This window comes from Achroia grisella, unplaced genomic scaffold (assembly GCF_030625045.1).
Source record: "Achroia grisella isolate CSIRO2021 unplaced genomic scaffold, CSIRO_AGI_Agris_v1 utg1080, whole genome shotgun sequence".
Taxonomy (NCBI): Eukaryota; Metazoa; Arthropoda; class Insecta; order Lepidoptera; family Pyralidae; genus Achroia; species Achroia grisella.
Genome location: NW_026712570.1, coordinates 1,396,047 through 1,415,774, shown reverse-complemented (window position 1 = coordinate 1,415,774; position 19,728 = coordinate 1,396,047). Strand labels below are relative to the sequence as shown.

The following is a 19,728-nucleotide window of genomic DNA, read 5'->3' as shown; positions in this document are numbered from 1 at the left end:
ACTTTAATTTTTAATGTATGTTCTTTATTAAAAATAATTATAATAATTACAAAATAAACTTATAGAAGCTAATAATTATTATATTATATAAAAAAAAATTGTTACATTACCACTCGCATTCTCTAGCCATAATGTATGGACAGTAACTTCGTTTCTCCTCTGTTTCAACATACCAAACGTTTGAGCAACACTCCGCATTACATAGTATCTCTGTTTACAAATTGTATTATAATATTCATGAATATATTGTGCTATATGCTCATAAACGTCGCGTTAAAGCTACGTGGACAATTCATTAAATTAACTACAATTTAAATGCACCATTTGGGACCTTGCCCGTCCAGTCCTGTTTACACATAACATGGTTATGCAAGCAATACTCAATGACAATGTAAATAATACTGATCACTCTACATGCAACGGTGTGGATGTGGAGAGACTGTCCCCGAGTATTCTACATGTATGATCAATCATACATTATGACAATAAATAAAATAGATTTCATTTAACTTTTTTTAATTGACATGCATATTTTTCAATCAAATAACTTTATATTGCTTACACAACAATCAATCATTCTTGGAAAGGAAATAAATTAATGAATTTCAGACGTAATGTCTCAGTCAGTCCTACAGAGCTAATGAGATACTGCTCTAAGCAGTTCCACACCTACATACGACGTATCCTGTACAGTGCTACCAACGAAAATGGACAGTTGATTGATTGTTGCCCAAAAACATAATTGTAATCCAATCATGGGCCAATTTAAAGTGCTGCATGCTTGCCAGTAACCCTTCTATACGGAGAGTAACAAAACGCAATAAAATTCAACAGTTAAGATAGCGATATCTCTATATATTCATAGATAAATACGCGCCGGGAGACAGGACACCCCCGGTGACCATATACATTTGAACAAGATTCTTACGCGAATATGTACAGAGGCATGGAGCAGCCGCTGCGGCTCAGAGCGCAGCGGCAGGACATCATTGGCTCTTCAGCTCCTTACCGATCGTATAGGAGACCAGCCGCGCCCAGTCGATCTTGCTGCGGGTCACCGGCAGCTGTCGCCGGAGAGCCTTGAAGGTTGTGTCACTCATTGTCTTGTAGTTGTCCGAGATAGCCGTCTGGTATGCATTCTCTGCATCACACACAACACGGACGAACTCCTTGGCGGTCGCCGCCTCCCCTGTAGCCACGAGAGGCGCTCGCACCTCCTTAGAGCTAACCAACTGCACATTCCCGTCTTCGTAGTAATGCACCTGCACGCGGAGCATACCCCGCAGTTCCGCGGGGCCGCTGCCGACGGTGAGCGACCACAGAGAACGCCATCTACCGTTCCAATAGTTCTTCGGCTGGAATTGGTGATCTTCGATACATGCGACGAGTGAAACCGCTCCAGACTCGAGCGCCCGACCCACTACTAAGCTAGAACCGTGTTTGTAGTGAGCGGCCACGTACGCCGTCAGCTCTTCGTCGAGTGCAGCCCGCCAGGGCTCCGCTACTCTATCTGGCTCATACGGTTCATATTCGGACGCCTCCTTGCGCAAGTGATCGTACTTAAACGAACGTTTAGAGCGTGGATCGAAGAATCTACCGCCGCCGAGCTCATTATGATCGGTTATTAATGTATGGAGTTCGGAGCCTTCTAGGCGAACGGGCGTGAGCTGGTCCTTGTTGTATGACGCAAATGCACCGCTGGCACCTTCCTTCAAAAGACTATCGTTGTTCAGAAGGACTCTGACATCGTTAAATACCTCGTTGAACTCACCAGGTGGTGAATGGAGAATAAAATCTGATACAATTCTAACTTTTTCCTGATCACTTATCACTTCGTCACCGTCCGCCGCCATTTTTAATACTTTTGACACTAATGACGGAATTGACGGATGTGCAAAATTTACTGCTATCCGTTGCGTTCACACCCAAATTATTTTGATATTTCCACAGCTACAGGCATACAAGAAAATCAATTTTTGGAATATTGTTAGAATTTATATGGACTGTTTGTTAGATACTGACAATTATTTATGTTTGTTTATAGCACTGTATTCTGACTTAATGATTTGACTTGATTGATATGATTTCTTTAAAATTTGGATAAATTTCTATAATGAATAATCTCAAGTTGTTTTCACCTTTCACTGGCAACCTTGTTGCTGTCTCACCTTTCACTCATGCAATGAAAGTTATTGAAAATAGATTGAATATTTAATATTCATTTTATAACCTATATAACCTATAGATGGTCACTGACAGTAATAGGTTCGCTGTCATTTTCTAATGTCACTGTCACTGTTAGAAATGTCAATAAATTTTACACTACATTTTATATTACTGCGGTGTTGTGTAACTATTTCCCTCAAAATAATATTTAATAAAATAAACAATGTTAAGTTACAAATATTACGACACACCGGAAGGCTCAGATATTTTTAAGAAAACCTTTGTAACTAGCAAATATGCCACGCTTACGGGTCTCGCTGCAGCTTCGTTTGACGTGCTTATGTTCTCTCATCCTAAAGGAGTAATTAACACCGTAGGTCGTTATGGATTCATTATTGGTCCTCTCGTTGGGATGGCAGCAGCGTTTACCGTCACCGCAAATGTAGCTCAAAATGTGAGGGGCAAGAATGACGAAATAAACTATTTCCTTGGTGGAGCGGCCGCGGGTTCCATTTTCGGAGCTTGGCAGAGGTCGATAACGCTTGGAGTGCCAGCAGCTATACTCCTCGGTGCCGCTGCGGTAATTAAGAAGACCGCAGTAAATGAGGGCTGGGTGTTCTTCCCTGATGTACCTCACGCAACAAAAACTATCCAGTCTGTTAGACATGACTGGAGTTTAGTTAAAGATGTGGAAGAATACAAGAATTTTACTACAGGTATGTAACTATGTATTAATATATTTTTCTTATTATCCACACCTCTGTCCCATAATTTCAGACAAAGGAAAACCTATGTAAGAAAGGTATTAGAAGTAGATATTTTATTCAGTGCAATGTAAAAAATACAATATAAACAACAAACGAAAAAAAAAGAGCAAATAAAATGTACATATAATTAAACTTAATTTACCATGTAGATAATTAAAAATAAACATAAAGTAATCATTATTTACATCTAAAAATGCACTGAAATGGCTCCACTCAGATTTACAACATAACATACAGCTGGTTTTCAGTGGCACCAAATATATATATATATATATATAAAATTCTATGTATATGTCTATTTTTATTATACAATATGTATTAATATCAAATTTATTTAATATATTTATACAGTCATTTTGTAGTGAAAAGATTATAAATCTAACAGACAGAACTTTTGTATCCGTACATTTTTTTTATTCTTTGACAGCCTGTAAAAGAATAATACTGTATTGTAAATATTTGGCTGTATGGGCTGAGTCCTTTTGCCTTTCCCTAAAAAGGGAAAAACCGAACCAAAAAAAAAATTGTAAATATTTTAATTATTGCTTGTGAGTTTACTTTTATTAACATAGTATGTTATTATGGGAGTATTTTTTTCATTTTATGGATCCCAAACAACATGTTAATGGAAAGTTATAATAAATTGTAAGAAATTGGTTAAAACTAGTGACACCTAAATTTATAGATTACCTTCTTATTCAAATTCAAAAATCATTTATTCATGTAGGACATTTTAGCCGCTTATAAACGTCAAATTTTTACATTATAATTTAAATTTTTTCCCTACCATCCTTCCTCATTTCTTATATAGAATGATCTGTTTATTACTTTTTAATTTTGAATGTTTGAAAGCATTTGTGCATTCCACCTTTCTTACATATATGATGCTATGTTTTTAAATGATTTCTTTATTGTTGCAGGTTCTAAATGAAAGTCTTATAAAGCGAGATGGTAGTGTAAATATGATCAGTTTGTTAATTTAAGTGTTATAATAAAAAATGTAAATTATTTTCTATTCTTTTCTTTAGAAACACACTGTCGCATGCCAAGGTCCATGTCAAATGATATTAATGCCTGAGATACATTCTCTATTATTCATTAGAATAATCCATTAAATTAAACAGGGATGGTAAATATTATTTTGAGATATATCATAAGATATAATAATATAAGCTGCAAAGTACAATTTTATTTTACAAGTTAGCATTTTAGCTTTGAATTACATTTTATTTTGTGAACAGGAATTATTTGAGATGATACAAAACTTGAGATATATCATGAAAAAGAGATATAATATTAACTGCAAAGAATCACTAAGGATAGATAAAATAGTATTATACTATATTTTATCTAATTAGGTATTATTTCATTTGAGTCAGATTAGATAGAATTAAAACAATTAAATTCCATATTTAGAGTAATGTTAATTTCTAAAGGCGACAACAAACAACTTTTTCTATAAAATCTACCTCAAAACACCAAAATATAGCACATTTCCTTTGACATGGTATATTCAACATCTCAATGATTTGTACCAATATATATGAGTAGGAGTAATCGCAAATAAAACAATAATATTGTGTTAATAGTTTTTATTTCTTAAAACTATAAAACAGAAATCGTTAAATTATCCATAACGAAAACTCTACATTTAATTGTAATGTTAAATTCGTATGTTCATTATAATTTAATTGTATTAAAAAAAAATGATTTATAATAAATAAAAATGAGAATGGGAATGTACAAGCATCACTAAAGGAGTTGACACAATGTGAAACGCGTTGCTAGGTGCACAAATTTGCAGATGAAATGTATCTGTGGTGTTAAGGAAAAACAGATAAAAAAGAAGTCAAAATTACCGAAGAATTCGTTTCTTTTTACCGTTTATCTTATAACATTAACAAGTAATAAGTTTACTAGTCTCAAAAATTATTCATTATTTCTTAATTAAACGACATTGCCGCATTACTTACTAATGTTTTAAGCTAAATGACGTAAATTCGAAAATTTCAGAAAATTTTACTTACATTCTTTTTCCTTGACCATAAATATAATATATGCAGTTCTACTAACAATATTTAGGAAGATATGTACGTACATTATATTCACAAAAACAAAACATAAAAAGACCGTACTTTAAACAAGCCAGATAGAATGAACATATACATATATGGTCTTAGCCTTAGATGAAAATTTAAAAAGATTTTCAATTCCATTTCGACGTTTTCGTTTCGCGGCAAAATGCAAGTCATAGACTTTAATAGGACAGGCTGTATAGAATTTAATTTCCAATTCTCATTTTATAAAACGAATACATTTAAAAAGGTTGGATTCTTTTTTAAATTCTACGCTTCAAACTGAAACATAGACATACTAATCTATAAATAAAAAAAATATGGCCGTTTCAAGTAACTTGTGACAAAAACTATTCACGTAGACGAGAAACTGGTATTTATAGTTTAGTATTGCTGCTTTGCTTACTTTTAGTTATAATAAAAAAAACATATCTCCCGACTATGCGTAGATGGGGTAGTCAAGTCATGGTCAACTTCACTGAGAGTATATTAGAATCGTGATGGTAGTGAATATTCCGTTATTTGGGATTAATTTCGAGATAATAAAAAAATAGGGATTCATTATACTGTTAACATTTTCAGTACCAATAAATTGTAAATTTGATTACAATTTGCAAAATTTAGTATAATTCGTTGATAATCTCAACTTTACATTATTTTTATATAATAAATATTTATAGTGATGTCCTCCATTATATCTTTGCGATATAAACAAAAAATATTTATACCGCAAATAAATAAATGCATAAATACAATTCCAAACTCACGCTACTATAAATTACCTTAAATCCAATCTAAAAAAATGGTAATGAAGACAAGACTCATAAGTACATAATAGAAACATTTTAAATTTGGGATTGGCAGACTTAGAAACGATTGGACGAATTGGAAGACAAATAGGAAGTGGTTTAACGTGAAATTATAACAGACAAAATAATAATCATACGAAATAATTAATTCTAAGAATAGAATTTTCAACTTGATAAATAGCATCACTAATGTCCATAGACAAATTAATTGCCTTTTGTTAAAATATACAAAATTTTTCTCCCTATAATTTAACGAGAGAAAAAAAATCAGGGATCGAATAAAAAAATAATTCCTAATATGCGGTTACACTGTAGAGTACAGAGTAGGGTGTAATATGTATTACAAAATACAGGAACAAAAACTTAGGGATCGAATAAAAAATAAAAGAGGCGTATATATTGTTAAATTCTTGTTTATGATAAAACAAAACGAATTGGAAAATTGTTCTATCATTTCTCTATTTATATTTAACTCGAAAGTCCTATGATTGATGACACAATTAATGACTCATGAATAATAAATATGAGCAAGAAGTAAATTTGGCACAAAACACACTTGAACACTGTAAATTCGTATTTACACACAAACTACAAAATAATCTATTGACCAATGTAGCATTCACATTTAGGCGATTGGCTTGATTGATTAATTAATTACAATATATCATTGCTTAGTTAATACACTTAATAAAGACGCTGTATTTTTTTTTTATTTAAATCAAATTAACAGTTACAAATATTAAGAAATATATTTTTTAAATAATATGGCATAGATATGATTTATATAGTTAATAAAACAAAATTATGTTTACTATGCTGTTCTAAAACATATATTCACGACTGTAATCTTAAATAGAATATTTATCTTTCTTTTTATAATCACATAGGGGTCGTTCAAGTATTACGTAAGCAGATTTATTACAATTATTTACCTCCGTCCCCCTTGTCAGCACAAGTAAGCAAAGCTCTTACCCCCTCCCCCATGCTTACTTAAACATTTTTCAATTAATGTATTGTTTTTTTAGCAAAGACAATGTGAGGGTTGCCATTCGTGTAAAAAAGTAAATAACTAGCGATGACGTAATCATCATCTAAACTCACCTACTCTCGTGTCATCCAAAATAAGCAAAGTAAAGATGTAGTGCTTACGTAATAGTTGAACGGCCCCATATCTATTATATGTTTATATTTAGTTCTATAATTTCTTAGGCTTTTGTTTCGATTTGATCCAACGAAAGGATAGTTATAAACAGTACAACCAAACCAAATCGCCTAAACCAAGGATATAAAACTATAAAAAGCGAATCTATTTAATAAAATTTACACCTCAAAGCTATTCATAAATACCGAGATTAATAAAAAAAAAACAATCACATTGCCATTTAATGTCAATAAAAAATATACTTTATTACTTAAGTAACAAAATGTAAAATAAATAAAATAAAAAAATATTCAATAGCTGTCTAGTCTCTACTTCACTAATATAATTATATATATTTTTTTCGCTTGTTTTTAATTGTACACGTCATATTAAGGGGATATTTGTCTTGATAGAAATAATTATTAATGATTACTATAGAATACATTATATTATAAAACTAGCTGTTCCCGCGACTTCGTCCGCGTGGAATTTAATTTAATTTGTCTAAAATAAAAGTAGCCTAAGTTACTCCCTATTACATCAGCTACCTGCCAATAAAAGTCTCGTTAAAATCGGTTCAGCCGTTTCAGAGATTAGCCGGAACAAACAGACCGATAGACAGACAGAGAAAAATTTTAAGAAGTGGTTTTTTGGTGTATGTCCCATATTTATATTTAAATGCATGCAGTAAAAAATTGTTATTTCAATATTACAAACAGAACAATTTTATTTATATGTATAGATATTACTGATACAGGTTTCTATTTAGTTTAGATACCAGAAAACAATGTAAAATATAAGTATTGGATAAAAATAAAAATATATCTAAAAGATAGATCTATGTAGGACGCAGTGCTACAGATCTGTAGCAGCCGACAATAGGATTTACCCTTCAATAAAAATATAAAAAAAAACAAACCACGCTGCTATTAGCGTTCTGGCCACAGGTCAACATCTAAATATCCGGAGTTCATAATACTATAACGGTAAATAGCCTTTTTAATATAATGTGTACAAAACATAATTAATAATAATAATAATGCCATTTATTCAGTAATATATCAATACCAGTAGAGTTTATAATATATATAACTTTTAGAAATTAAACCTACTGGTAACACTGAAAGTGACACTCACTCAGCATTATACCTGACAACAGAACATAAATAATAAAATTTTAAAAATAAAACTTAACAACCATACCTCTTGCTGTTTATAATAATTAATATTAAAAATGTAGCAGCAGGGACAGAGAGCAAATAATTTTACGTAGAAATAATAAATACATAGAAAAGCAAATGTGGTGATTTAAATCATTTTATGCTATACATGAGTCTATATTACACTACATCACTGATATGGGATTATGTCCTTTGACCATAACCTAAAAATATAAATACTTTGAACAATACACACAGTGCCATCTAGTCCTAAGTTAAGCAGAGCTTCTGTTAAAAATTATTTTAGTAGATACATAATATATATTGAAAACACCCAGACCAATACAAACAATCATACTGGTTATACAAATAATCATGGTTGCATCGTGCGAACAATCTAACCTAACCATCAGAAGTATGTCGATGTGAAACCACTAGACCATCAAAGCCGTTAAAAATTTAAAAATTCAATAAAAATATTGAAAAAAAATTATGCGCCACACACTATCTATTGGCACTTCATTGAAAAGGAGATGGTCGAATATGGGAAAAAAATATATTGGCACGGCCTTTGGCTTCTTTACCTGTACATGAAGTACTTTAAAACTAAATTAAGCTGTATGGTCTAAAGATCTTTGCCTGTTCCATCATTAAAAAAGTGATAGACGTATGAGGGGAAAAAATATTTGGCACTGTGGTTATAAAGTAGCTAGTTACACCATAATTTCGCCGGAGCCAGAAAAAAGAAAATAAGATTCCATTTTCAAATGCGTCCATCTTACAGCTTAACAAAGAAAGAGACCGCATATGTAACGCTTCATTCTAATTGAGACATCATTACTTCACTCTTATATTACTTAAGTTGTTATTAAAAGCAATATTAATTTTAATTTTTTTTTCTAATGATCATGACTCGTGACTAAATCCTATATCAGTGTTCCATACAACTATCAGTTCATTCCTTCTTCGTGGTTGTCTTTGGTTCCGGTTTAGGCGCTTCCACTTCCTCTTCCTCTTCTTCTTCTACTTCCTCCTCGATTTCCTCTATCTCTATCTCCTCTTCTTCAATTTCTTCATCTGATAATTCTTCTTTCTGTAATTATACAGAAAAATAATTTAAACATATTCTTTAGATACCTACGATGGCAACACTTTTAACAAATAAAAAATATCATACCTCGGCGGCCGGCTGTGTTAACGCACTTGCCGTGGTGAAATCGTCGACCGTCGACTCTGAAATATTTATATACACATTGTTTTAATTTATTTTATGTATACATCTTACATTATCTATACATATAAATAAAATTGGAATGTCTGTTTGTAATATTGAAATAACCGTTTTTTACTACGCGCATATAAAAAATTCGGTACATACACCAATATAATATTTTTTACAATTTTTGTCTCTCTGTCTCTGAAATGGCTGGACCGATTTGGACCGGACTTTTTTTGGCAGGTAGCTGAAGTAAAAGGAGTAACTTAGGCTAGTTTTATTTTAGATAAATAAAATTAAATTCCACGCGGACGAAGTCGCGGGAACAACTAGCATTTACATAATAATCAAATCATGCAATCATTTATTCATGTACGACATTTTAGCAACTTATGAATTTTTTGTATTAAATATTTTTCCCTACCGTCCAGTTCAGTATACAAATTCAATTGAGAAGAACTGGCAAGAACTGAATTGATTTTTTAAATAGCCAATATATTTAGGTACATTCTGTATTTAGACACAGAAGAGACCTAGAAACCACCGTGACTTAGTCGGGCGTTAGTTTGTTTTACATTACACTAAAAAAAACTAAATATAATGTATTGTTTACCTGGGTCCCTCTCTGGCGTGTCCCTGGGTGCGTCCTGTATAAGTGATAATGTCATTTTGCCGCTAACAACCAACTGAAAAATAAAAAAAATATCTCAGTACAATTCACACAGCGCCATCTAGCCACAAGCTAAGTACAGCTTGTGTTATAGGCACTAGACAATAGATATAAATACATAAATACTTATTTTTTAAATAATATGCTTAGAAAACACCTTGAAACAAACAAATATTTGTACCGTGCGAGGAATAGAACCCGCAACCATTGGAAGCATAGCAGTGTGCTACACCACCAGACGATCGAGGCCATCAAACTATTTATTATAGCTCATTAAAAAAAATATTATGGTAATTTACAAACGTAATCTACCGGAATCTTTTCTCTCAAATAAGTGTGAGCCCTTCTTTAAATAACAATTAATTATTATTGAAAATCATGTATATATTTCTATAAATTTACTATTTGTTACTGTACTCTTGTTAATTAATTTCATATTCTCTGTTAACTTTATAATGCCTTTATACGTAGTGATGTAATTTTTTTAAGAATTAGTCTATTGTTATTAGTGAAAGCCTGTCAGTGGCTTACTGTGACATATATATTGATTTTATTTAAGATGTACTTGAATAGCCTTGGTTTTCCTTTAATAAATAAATAAATAAAATAAAATAAAATAACCATAATATAAAAAAACATCTCACTTTTCAGTCGAAATACCCCCTAAGGAGTAAACTGACCGGCGGCTGTAAGTAGACGAGTTATTTTTTCCAACTATTCTAATTTTGATCCCCTTTTAGGGGAATCTTACTGAATGTAGGGATTCGAACCTCGGCTCAGGCCGTAGGAATTTTTTTTCCCGTTTGAATAAAATAGAATAGAATAGAAAATCATTTATTCAAATAAACTTACATTGAAGCACTTTTGAATAGTCATTACATTTTTTTTAATCTACCGCTCATTCGGAATGCTGTCTCATCACAAGAAGAACAAGTAAGAAACTTGTGTGTTGCTCTTTTAAATAATGTATTCTTACTTACAATTTAAGTTTAAGTGTGTGAATACAAACTACCGATTAGCACTAATTCAATGAAGTAATAAAATAGAAAAAGAGGAAGGAATTGGAAGGGAGGGAGGGGAATGGAAATTAAATAGGTTATTGGGGTAAATGGGGGGTTAATGTTAAATGAAATATAGAAAATATAAACTAGTAAAGATATAAATGCATACCGGCGAATGTTTAGTCGGCGCGGTCGTCTCGGCTCTCTTCTCTGCGAAGTCAGCGACAAGCACGCGCGACTGCTGCGGGATCTCCGTCTCCAGGAATATCGACTTCACCTCCTCAGCTTTGTGCTGGAAATCGAGAATTGTTTATGATTCTTTTATATATACTGTTTTTACTATTTTGGGGGCGCCACTGTGTTTTGGGTGCGCGACTGTGTTTTGAGTGTGCGACTGTTTTGAGTTCACGACTGTGTTTTGAGTGACTGTGTTTTGGGTGCGCCACTGTTTTGAGTGTGCGACTGTATTTTGGGAGCGCTACTGTATTTTGTAGACGCCACTATATTACGTTTGGGAATCGGCAGTGCCACACTACGGATTAATACAGAGAAAAGACATTCCGGCGCAGAACGCTCGTAAGGCAGTCAAATAACAGACAACAAGCAACCCCTGTTAATTAAAGGTAGTAAAGACATCCCATTATATCAGGTAATATATAGTCTGCTACTGAATAATATGCATTCCCTACTACAGGGTACAGTGTTAGATTTATATGTTGGGATATCTTATTATTAACATTATAAATGCGAAAGTTTGTGAGTATGGATGGATGTTTGTTACTCTTTCACGCGAAAACTACTGAACGGATTTTAATGAAACTTAACAATAATGTAGCTTATATACATAGGCTACAATTTAAAAACATAATATGTATGTTAATTTTTTTTAATACTTTAATGTATTAAAAAAATATTTCTCATCAATATTTCTTCACTGTATATAAATATAGGTATTTTTTTAGGTGTCAAGGCAAACGATTCTAATACTATATTATACTTACAGTAGTGTAGTTTATTTTGAGTTATGTTAATACTTTTTAATGTTGATACTTTTTTAAAGATTATAATACACTAGGCCTGTAATTCTAATAAGTAATCTGAATAGAGTATATTTTAAATCAGAGAATAAATAGTCAGTAAAAGTATATGCAAAGGCATACATACAATTAATTGGGGGGGAAAGGGGATTGTTAGTAATGTGGACTTATAATCCTATTGCTAATAATGTACCATGTCAGGATTACCTCCACGTGGTTCCCCCTGGAAACCAACGTGATAAATTAAGAAAAACGAAATTTTAACGAGTAAAATTTCGTTTAAACAGAAATTGCGGGAACATTATTTAAATTTGTAACTTTTTTTACTGTCTTTCTACCTTTTACACATCTTTCTGTTATTTCCCTATAGGTCTCTCTCTCTATATATATATATATATTTTCTTACTTTCAATTTGAGGCTGTACTTATAATTTGATTATCAAATCATTATGTATTTATTTATATATCTATGTTTATATTTATACATTAATTTATGTATGTTTATTATTATTATTAATTTTTATTGAAATTTATTTAAATTATTTTGCTTTTTATTTATATATATCTTTTTTTTGACATTTCTCATCTATATTAGTGCACCGCCAACAATCATTCTCTGCACCACTCATGGTTGCTTGGTAGATAACGCCGCATGTTGTTAAGTCTGCCATATGTACACATTGTTTTTGTGCATTAAAGTTAAATAAAAAAATAAATTACTGGTGAATTTGTTACGATGGGCTAACTGACCTGACCTCATGCTCATCTTATCATTCACTACCGGTGCCCCGCCAGCGTAGACTGTTAGCGCAGGCGAGTTGCACCATTTCATAATAAACTTACAATTAATTTAATTTAAAAAGGGTCGTAGATTATATATTGCAATGCTTACCCATTACTAATTACTCATAGATAATAATTTAGCTATTTATCTGTCTTGATACCAATATATCTGCAATTATACCACATGTTTTATTTTGTTTCGAAAATAGTATTTCTGAACATAGTATATCATTACTTAATATAATGGAGAAGAAACTTGCCTACTTCAATACTCTCAGCTCTACCATAACGGCTCAAAAGCATAGGTTAACGAGCAAAATATATTTTTTATAACATGAATATACTCACCGTAATAAAAGTCCATGTTAATATTCATAACTTCACTAGTTAATATTTCTGACTACTCAATGCTATTATTTTAAATTAAAAATGTATTTTCGCTGTTATTTTTACTTATATATATTTTTTATATTAATATAGTTATGTTAAGGTAGGTAGGAGATTGGGAAGAATACATGTGACGTTTCCTATTAAACCTAAATTAAAATTAAATAATACGTTAAGATTAATGTATGCAGCCTTATCAGTCCAGACCCCATTAGTGTACTACTTATGGGGACTGGACTATCAGTCGAGTCCCCATAGCGACTAATAGTCCATTTGTACTACTTATGGGGACTAGACTATCAGTCCCCATGGGGGACTGGACTGATACCAGTCCAGTCCCCATAAGTAGTACACTAATGGGGACTGGACTGATAGGGTTACTGTCACTGATAAATTATTTTCTTTGATCAATAATACAGTAACATATACACATTCTCCCTAATCGAATTTAAAAATGCATCTGTATTTTTGTAAGCTCATTTGACAAGTCAAGGACTGAGATTCTCGTCAGTCCTTCTTAAGTACTCAAACTGACGGCAGATGAAATATGATATAGTTTTTAATAGGTCTACCTACATAAGTGAGTGATTTGAAATATCGATTTCATCAAACTGTATTAACTGAGCCTTAATTAGAACTTTATTAAATATTTTTTAATATAATTGATGTCCATATATTCATCACTTTTCAATTAGTATGCATGGGTACTTAGACGTTAGATATACTTGGGAATGATCTATTCCAAGGTACATTATGGCTAATATGCCAAAATCAGGAAAAGCCCTCTAAGATTAAAATTGTAAATAAAAATCTTTTGGGATGTCTGGAAATCCCTAAAGGGTTGATTATTAAAAAGAGACATGTTAGTACTAAATAAAACTGCTCAGTATATAATAATATCCTTTATTTCAAAAGTAAACAGTGTAATAAATTGTAAATAATAATAATAAATTGTAAAAAATAAGCAGTTTCATTTGTACTGTCGTTTCGTTGATTCATTTTATATGAGTTTCGCTATGTACTAACCCATCACAACTATCACAATAGGGTTAACTATTATTATAACTTTAAGTTAACTGGCTCAACAATTTAATTGTAAATAATAATAAATTGTATAAAATAAGAAATTTCATTTGTACTGTCCTTTCGTTGATTCATTTTATATGAGTTTCGCTATGTACTAACCCATCACAACTATCATTGTAGGGTTAACTATTATTATAACTTTAAGTTAACTAGCCCAACAATTTAATTGTAAATAATAATAAATTGTATAAAATAAGAAATTTCATTTGTACTGTCGTTTCGTTGATTCATTTTATATGAGTTTCGCTATGTACTAACCCATCACAACTATCACAATAGGGTTAACTATTATTATAACTTTAAGTTAACTGGCTCAACAATTTAATTGTAAAGAATAATAAATTGTATAAAATAAGCAGTTTCATTTGTACTGTCTTTTCGTTGATTCATTTTATATGAGTTTCGCTATGTACTAACCCATCACAACTATCACAATAGGGTTAACTATTATTATAACTTTAAGTTAACTGGCTCAACAATTTAATTGTAAATAATAATAAATTGTATAAAATAAGCAGTTTCATTTGTACTGTCTTTTCGTTGATTCATTTTATATGAGTTTCGCTATGTACTAACCCATCACAATTCTCATTGTAGGGCTAATTATTATTATAACTTTAAGTTAACTGACTCAATATTTTATATTAATTAATAGTAATAACTACCTTCAAACCGCACAAACTTTTCTTACTTCTAGTCTAATAATTGTGTTGGAAACTGTTTTATAAAACTTTTTTATTATTTATGTTTTTTATAATATTATTTTGTTTTTATATGACATAAGGGAATTACACAATATTTTACGACTATACCGGTGTCGTTTTCTTTGCTCGTCGTCCTGGTCTCCATCCTTCACAAATTGAGATGGGCCAATTACTTGTTTGCCACCATCGTAGTATAAAAAATAAAATAAAATAATGTAAGTAATACGATGTACCAGTCTTGTAAACTTTAGTCCATGTATAATACAATTCAATAACATTTTTATTCTAAAAATGTCGTAACATGCAACTAAGAGAAGAACATTATTTTGAATCGAAATAAAACCCTATCACATAATCCAGCATCATATAGTATCACTACGATATCCTCCTTAATGAGACCAGTTCTTTAAAGATACACAGAAGGCACAGTAATATAAAAAAAAAATAAGAGGTAGATACACAATTACATTGGGCAGTTAACAATATACAATATAGTATAAAAAACGTGTGAGTAACGTAATGTGTGTGCATCGCCCATACGTAAAAAAGGTAGCACCTCAGTGTATTGTTTTCTACAGACAACAATACCCTGATTTTCAGGTATTACTCAGGAACATATGCTGCTTTTTAGAACGATAAGGGTTGGTATGATAAGTCCTTTAACATTGGTTGAAAGTAAATAGCGAGACCCATATGAAATATCTAATAATTATTGAGCAATTACAACATTGAGCGTGAACATTAGGTGCTTTGGAATGTTATCTAACACTACGAGTGTATGTAATATATACTAACATATAGACACTACTATATTTATATAAGTTAGAGTCTATGTTAAATATAGAAATTAATAGTAATAATTGTTAAATAAGAAGGTAATTCAATCAAATGATGTATATTAATTGGGATTGAAGTAGACTAGAAGTAATAAGGATGAGTTAACACAGTCATGCTTGTGTTTACTCATACTTATCATTTTATACTATGAAATACTAAAACATAGAATATGATCAAACACCGAGAGACTACAAATAATTGAAAGTTATAAGAGACCATCCATAAATGATGCCACACGTTAAGGAGGAGAGATAGAAGCAGTTGTCAAAGAGTGATATTATATAACAATAAGTTGGAGAACTCAATAAACTTTGTGTAAAAATTATGAAGTTTGGAACCCCTGCCGCTCTTTGGGACCCTCCCAATTCAATTTATTGCTATCACATTTAAATAATAATAATAGCTAACAGTTTTGGTTGAGGACAATATTTTTTGTAAACTTAGACTTAGACTTAGCTTGTGTTTTGGGTACAACTAATACATATATTTCCTTAAATACATAAATATATACATATTACATATAGAAAAATCCAGACGGATATAAACAATCAGACTCATGAATATGTTTGCACTTGACAATAAACACACTTTGACATAGACACCTATATAAATATACGTTGTAAATAAACTGGGATTTAAAAAATAAGTAATTTAATAGAGTTTCTTAACAGTTCCTCTCAATTTGATCTTTATACTGAACTGGACGGTAGGGAAAAATTATAATACAAAAAATTGACGTTCATAAGCGGCTAAAATGTCTTACATGATTAAATTATTTTTGAATTTGAATATTTCGTAGTGCGGGGTGAGGATTACTGAATTGTGGCATAATCTATGGATGGACGACGCATGCAGAAACCATCAAGTGGTATCGTAAAGAGTTTGTATGATGTGAACGGTGTAGAGCGGCCTCACCATCGGACGCGGCGCGGCCGGTGGTGAACTGGCCTGCGCGGCCGACGAACGCGGCCACAAGCTGCCGTCCGCCGCATGCGCGGTAAGCTCCATGCCTACCACCTATAGTTATTCGCTACTGTTTATCTGCCCTCGCTCTATATTAGTCTATGATGACACCCATACAACATTATAACGTTACAGTGGTTAAGTAATATTTTTTAATGCATTTACTCGTAAAGTGGATATAATTTCATCGGTTCGGTTTACGATAATTGACGACCTTGGTGGTATAGCGGTCCAGCACACCGCTTTATATCCAATGGTCGCGGGTTCGATACCTCGCACGGCACAAACATTTGTATTCACGAGTATGATTGTTTGTATCGGTCTGGGTATTTTCTATGTATAATATGTATGTATTTACGAAAAAAAAATATATCTATGTATTTATATCAGTTATCTAGTACCCATAACACAAGCTTTAGCTAGCTTAACTTGGGACTAGATGGCGCTGTGTGAATTGTCCTGAGATTATTATTATTATTATTATAAACTAGCTCATAAAACATTGCGTTATAAACGCAAATAGTGAAATGATTGCATTTGCTATTTTTTTATCAAATTTCGAAATGACGCTGATTTAAAAAACTAAAACGGCGGGAAAGCAGCAGTGTGCAAATAGTTTCATGATTGAATTTATTTAAAATCAAGTATAGTGAATCTGTTGGATATATCATAGAGCAGAACTGTAACTTTATATTGTTGTATACGGTAGTCATTTAAAGCTGAAGAAGCAAGTTCTGAAAAAGGATACATCGTCAATCTTTTCTAAATATATTTAGCAACTAAAATATCATAACTCTTTTTTTATATAAAAGTATTTCTGTACAAAATTTGGACACAAAATTATAGTCAATTGATGGTATTTTAGAATCAAAGCCAACTGAATATAAAATTGTAATTTTATAAAATTGAAATTTAAAACGAGAAATCTTTGAAGGTTTCAAGAGTCCAATTTTTATTTAAAGTAATGTGAAATATCAAAATAATGTAAGAAAATATAAACATGTTATTCCAATTTAAACTACAAATTATATATTTACATCTAATATAAAAAATAGAAAAGATTGCAACGTGTATATAATAAATGCATCACCATACATTCGTAAGCTCGCCATTCGCCACGACTCTGATAGTGACAAAAGCTTATGCGACAATTATCTTTAGCGTAGGCTAAACAAATCTCAAAATTATATTAACAAATATAACATAATCGAATTTCAAAGATTTCCTTTCTTGGAAAGAAAAGAAAAAGTTAACACAAGACTCTTTGCATCATTGTGAAAGCCATTTCCTTTTATAATATAATGTAACTCCAATGTGAAGACTAACTTCATCAACCACATCAAATAAAATGGCATTGTACTTCTGTACTTCTAAATCCCAGTTCAAATTTCCTTGTCAAAGCTCTATCATAGCTCTTTTTCTTAAAGATCAGATTATAGAAGCTTTGCCCTTCCATTACTTTCCAGAAAATTCTATTATACCTAAATGGATGTCTCTATCATAAAAAATACACAAATAATTACAACTTTCAATAAATAGTTTATAAATGAGTCTGGTTGTCCTATTTGTCTGTTGTTGTTTATTAAATGCATCAACAACGCCGCTAGAGAAAAATATACCCTCAGTTATTACAAATTTTAATACATGAATTATGTTTTATAATCGGATTAATATTTTTGAGTTTTTCTATTAGGAACGATAAATAAATCTTTCATCTTTGTAACATTAATTTCGACTGATAAAAATATCTTGTAGATTCTTACCTTGACGCTAGCATTCTCCGGTTCAACATTCTCTTCTTCTTCCTCCTCCTCCTCCTCCACCTCTTCTTCCTCCACTTCCTCTTCCTCAATTTCTTCTTCATCCTCAAGCCTCTTTATCGGAGAATCTTCTTTAAGAGCTTCCTCGAGAAGTTCCGGTGTTGACCGTTTCTCTTGTTTATTTTCAGAAACTGCCAAAATATCACCCTCTTTTACATTTTCCAAGAACTGTTCTGTAGCTCTCTTAAGCGAATCTATTTCTTTTTCAACTATGTCCTCCGTTAGTTTGACAAGATCTGAATCTACTTTCGTTGTGAAATCTACTTCTTGTTCTGTAATGTCTGGTTTTTGTAATATTTCGGAACTAGAGACATTAGTATTTGTAATAAGTTCGTTTGGTTCTGGAGTGAGTTCTTTTGATTCTAGCTCAGGTATAGAATCACTGGATTTTGTAGAAGATTCTTTAGGTTCTGGAGTAGATTCGTTTGATTCTGGTATTGGTTGTGGACTAGATTCTTCCGGGTCTGGCGTGGATTTCAAATCTGGTGAAGATTCTTTCTGAGTTTCGGGGCTCTTTTCTTTGGTTGCCTCTCTATATTCACTAGCTACAATATGAACTGGCCCACTATTGTGTAATATAGTTCCGTTGGTGTATGGACGAGCATGATTATCCTGCACTTCCTGTAAACCGAAAGAAGTTATTAGTAAAATAGTAGTAGTGTATTAAGTAAAAACTTGCATTATAATCATTATCAAAGCCAACAACAACACTCTTTTTTCACAGTTCTGCTTATAAGGAGATATATTTACTTTTATATTTTAGTTTTTGAGTTCTGTTTCTTGTAATATTCTTTATAGCCTAAAGTTATTTTTGTTACAGTCACGAGTACTAATGTCAGAAATAAAATGTAAGCTTATTAGGGTATAAAAAATATCATTGTATTTTATTTATCTTGTCATACAATTGGTAACAACGGTGAAAAAAGTTTATAACAGTGTTAAGTGAAAAAAAAAGCGAATTCTGTATCACGCTTAATAATAAAATGTCACACAAAAACTTGGAAAATCGACTTTAAATTTAAAAAAGTAAAGTTAATTTTCCAAAAATGTAATTTATTATATGCATATTATTTTTAAGCTTGCTATACATAAACATTTTGAAAAAT

At 31.6% G+C, this 19,728-nt stretch overlaps 3 protein-coding genes across 9 annotated transcripts in view; 1 reads left to right on the top strand and 2 right to left on the bottom strand.

The window, feature by feature from the left end:
- LOC131842275 (F-actin-capping protein subunit alpha) lies at positions 1–1,861 on the bottom strand. The gene has a single exon (XM_059190815.1). The coding sequence runs from the start codon at positions 1,851–1,853 to the stop codon at positions 987–989; it is 867 nt and encodes a 288-aa protein (XP_059046798.1). The 5' UTR covers positions 1,854–1,861; the 3' UTR covers positions 1–986.
- Positions 1,862–2,311: 450 nt separating this feature from the next.
- LOC131842287 (NADH dehydrogenase [ubiquinone] 1 alpha subcomplex subunit 11) lies at positions 2,312–3,925 on the top strand. The gene is made up of 2 exons (XM_059190826.1): positions 2,312–2,882; positions 3,854–3,925. Exons 1-2 carry the CDS (start codon positions 2,390–2,392, stop codon positions 3,862–3,864), a joined length of 504 nt encoding a protein of 167 aa, XP_059046809.1. The 5' UTR covers positions 2,312–2,389; the 3' UTR covers positions 3,865–3,925.
- Positions 3,926–7,679: 3,754 nt separating this feature from the next.
- LOC131842198 (resistance to inhibitors of cholinesterase protein 3) overlaps positions 7,680–19,728 on the bottom strand; it is a 54,078-nt gene continuing 42,029 nt past the window's right edge. For 6 of the 7 annotated variants that reach the window (XM_059190733.1, XM_059190745.1, XM_059190761.1 and 3 more), the window contains 6 exons: positions 18,566–19,243; positions 16,755–16,856; positions 11,175–11,297; positions 9,948–10,020; positions 9,296–9,351; positions 7,680–9,211 (listed from right to left, as the gene is read on the bottom strand). In XM_059190733.1, the coding sequence (XP_059046716.1) occupies positions 9,074–9,211; positions 9,296–9,351; positions 9,948–10,020; positions 11,175–11,297; positions 16,755–16,856; positions 18,566–19,243 (1,170 nt within the window). In that variant the 3' untranslated portion in view covers positions 7,680–9,073. The remainder of the gene's footprint in view (positions 9,212–9,295; positions 9,352–9,947; positions 10,021–11,174; positions 11,298–16,754; positions 16,857–18,565; positions 19,244–19,728) is intronic. The other variant, XM_059190767.1, reaches the window with a different exon arrangement.

What these genes read in the sequence shown, in the direction of transcription:
- LOC131842275 (XM_059190815.1), bottom strand. Translation starts at nt 1,853, where the DNA reads ATGGCGGCGGACGGTGACGAAGTGATAAGTGATCAGGAAAAAGTTAGA.
- LOC131842287 (XM_059190826.1), top strand. Translation starts at nt 2,390, where the DNA reads ATGTTAAGTTACAAATATTACGACACACCGGAAGGCTCAGATATTTTT.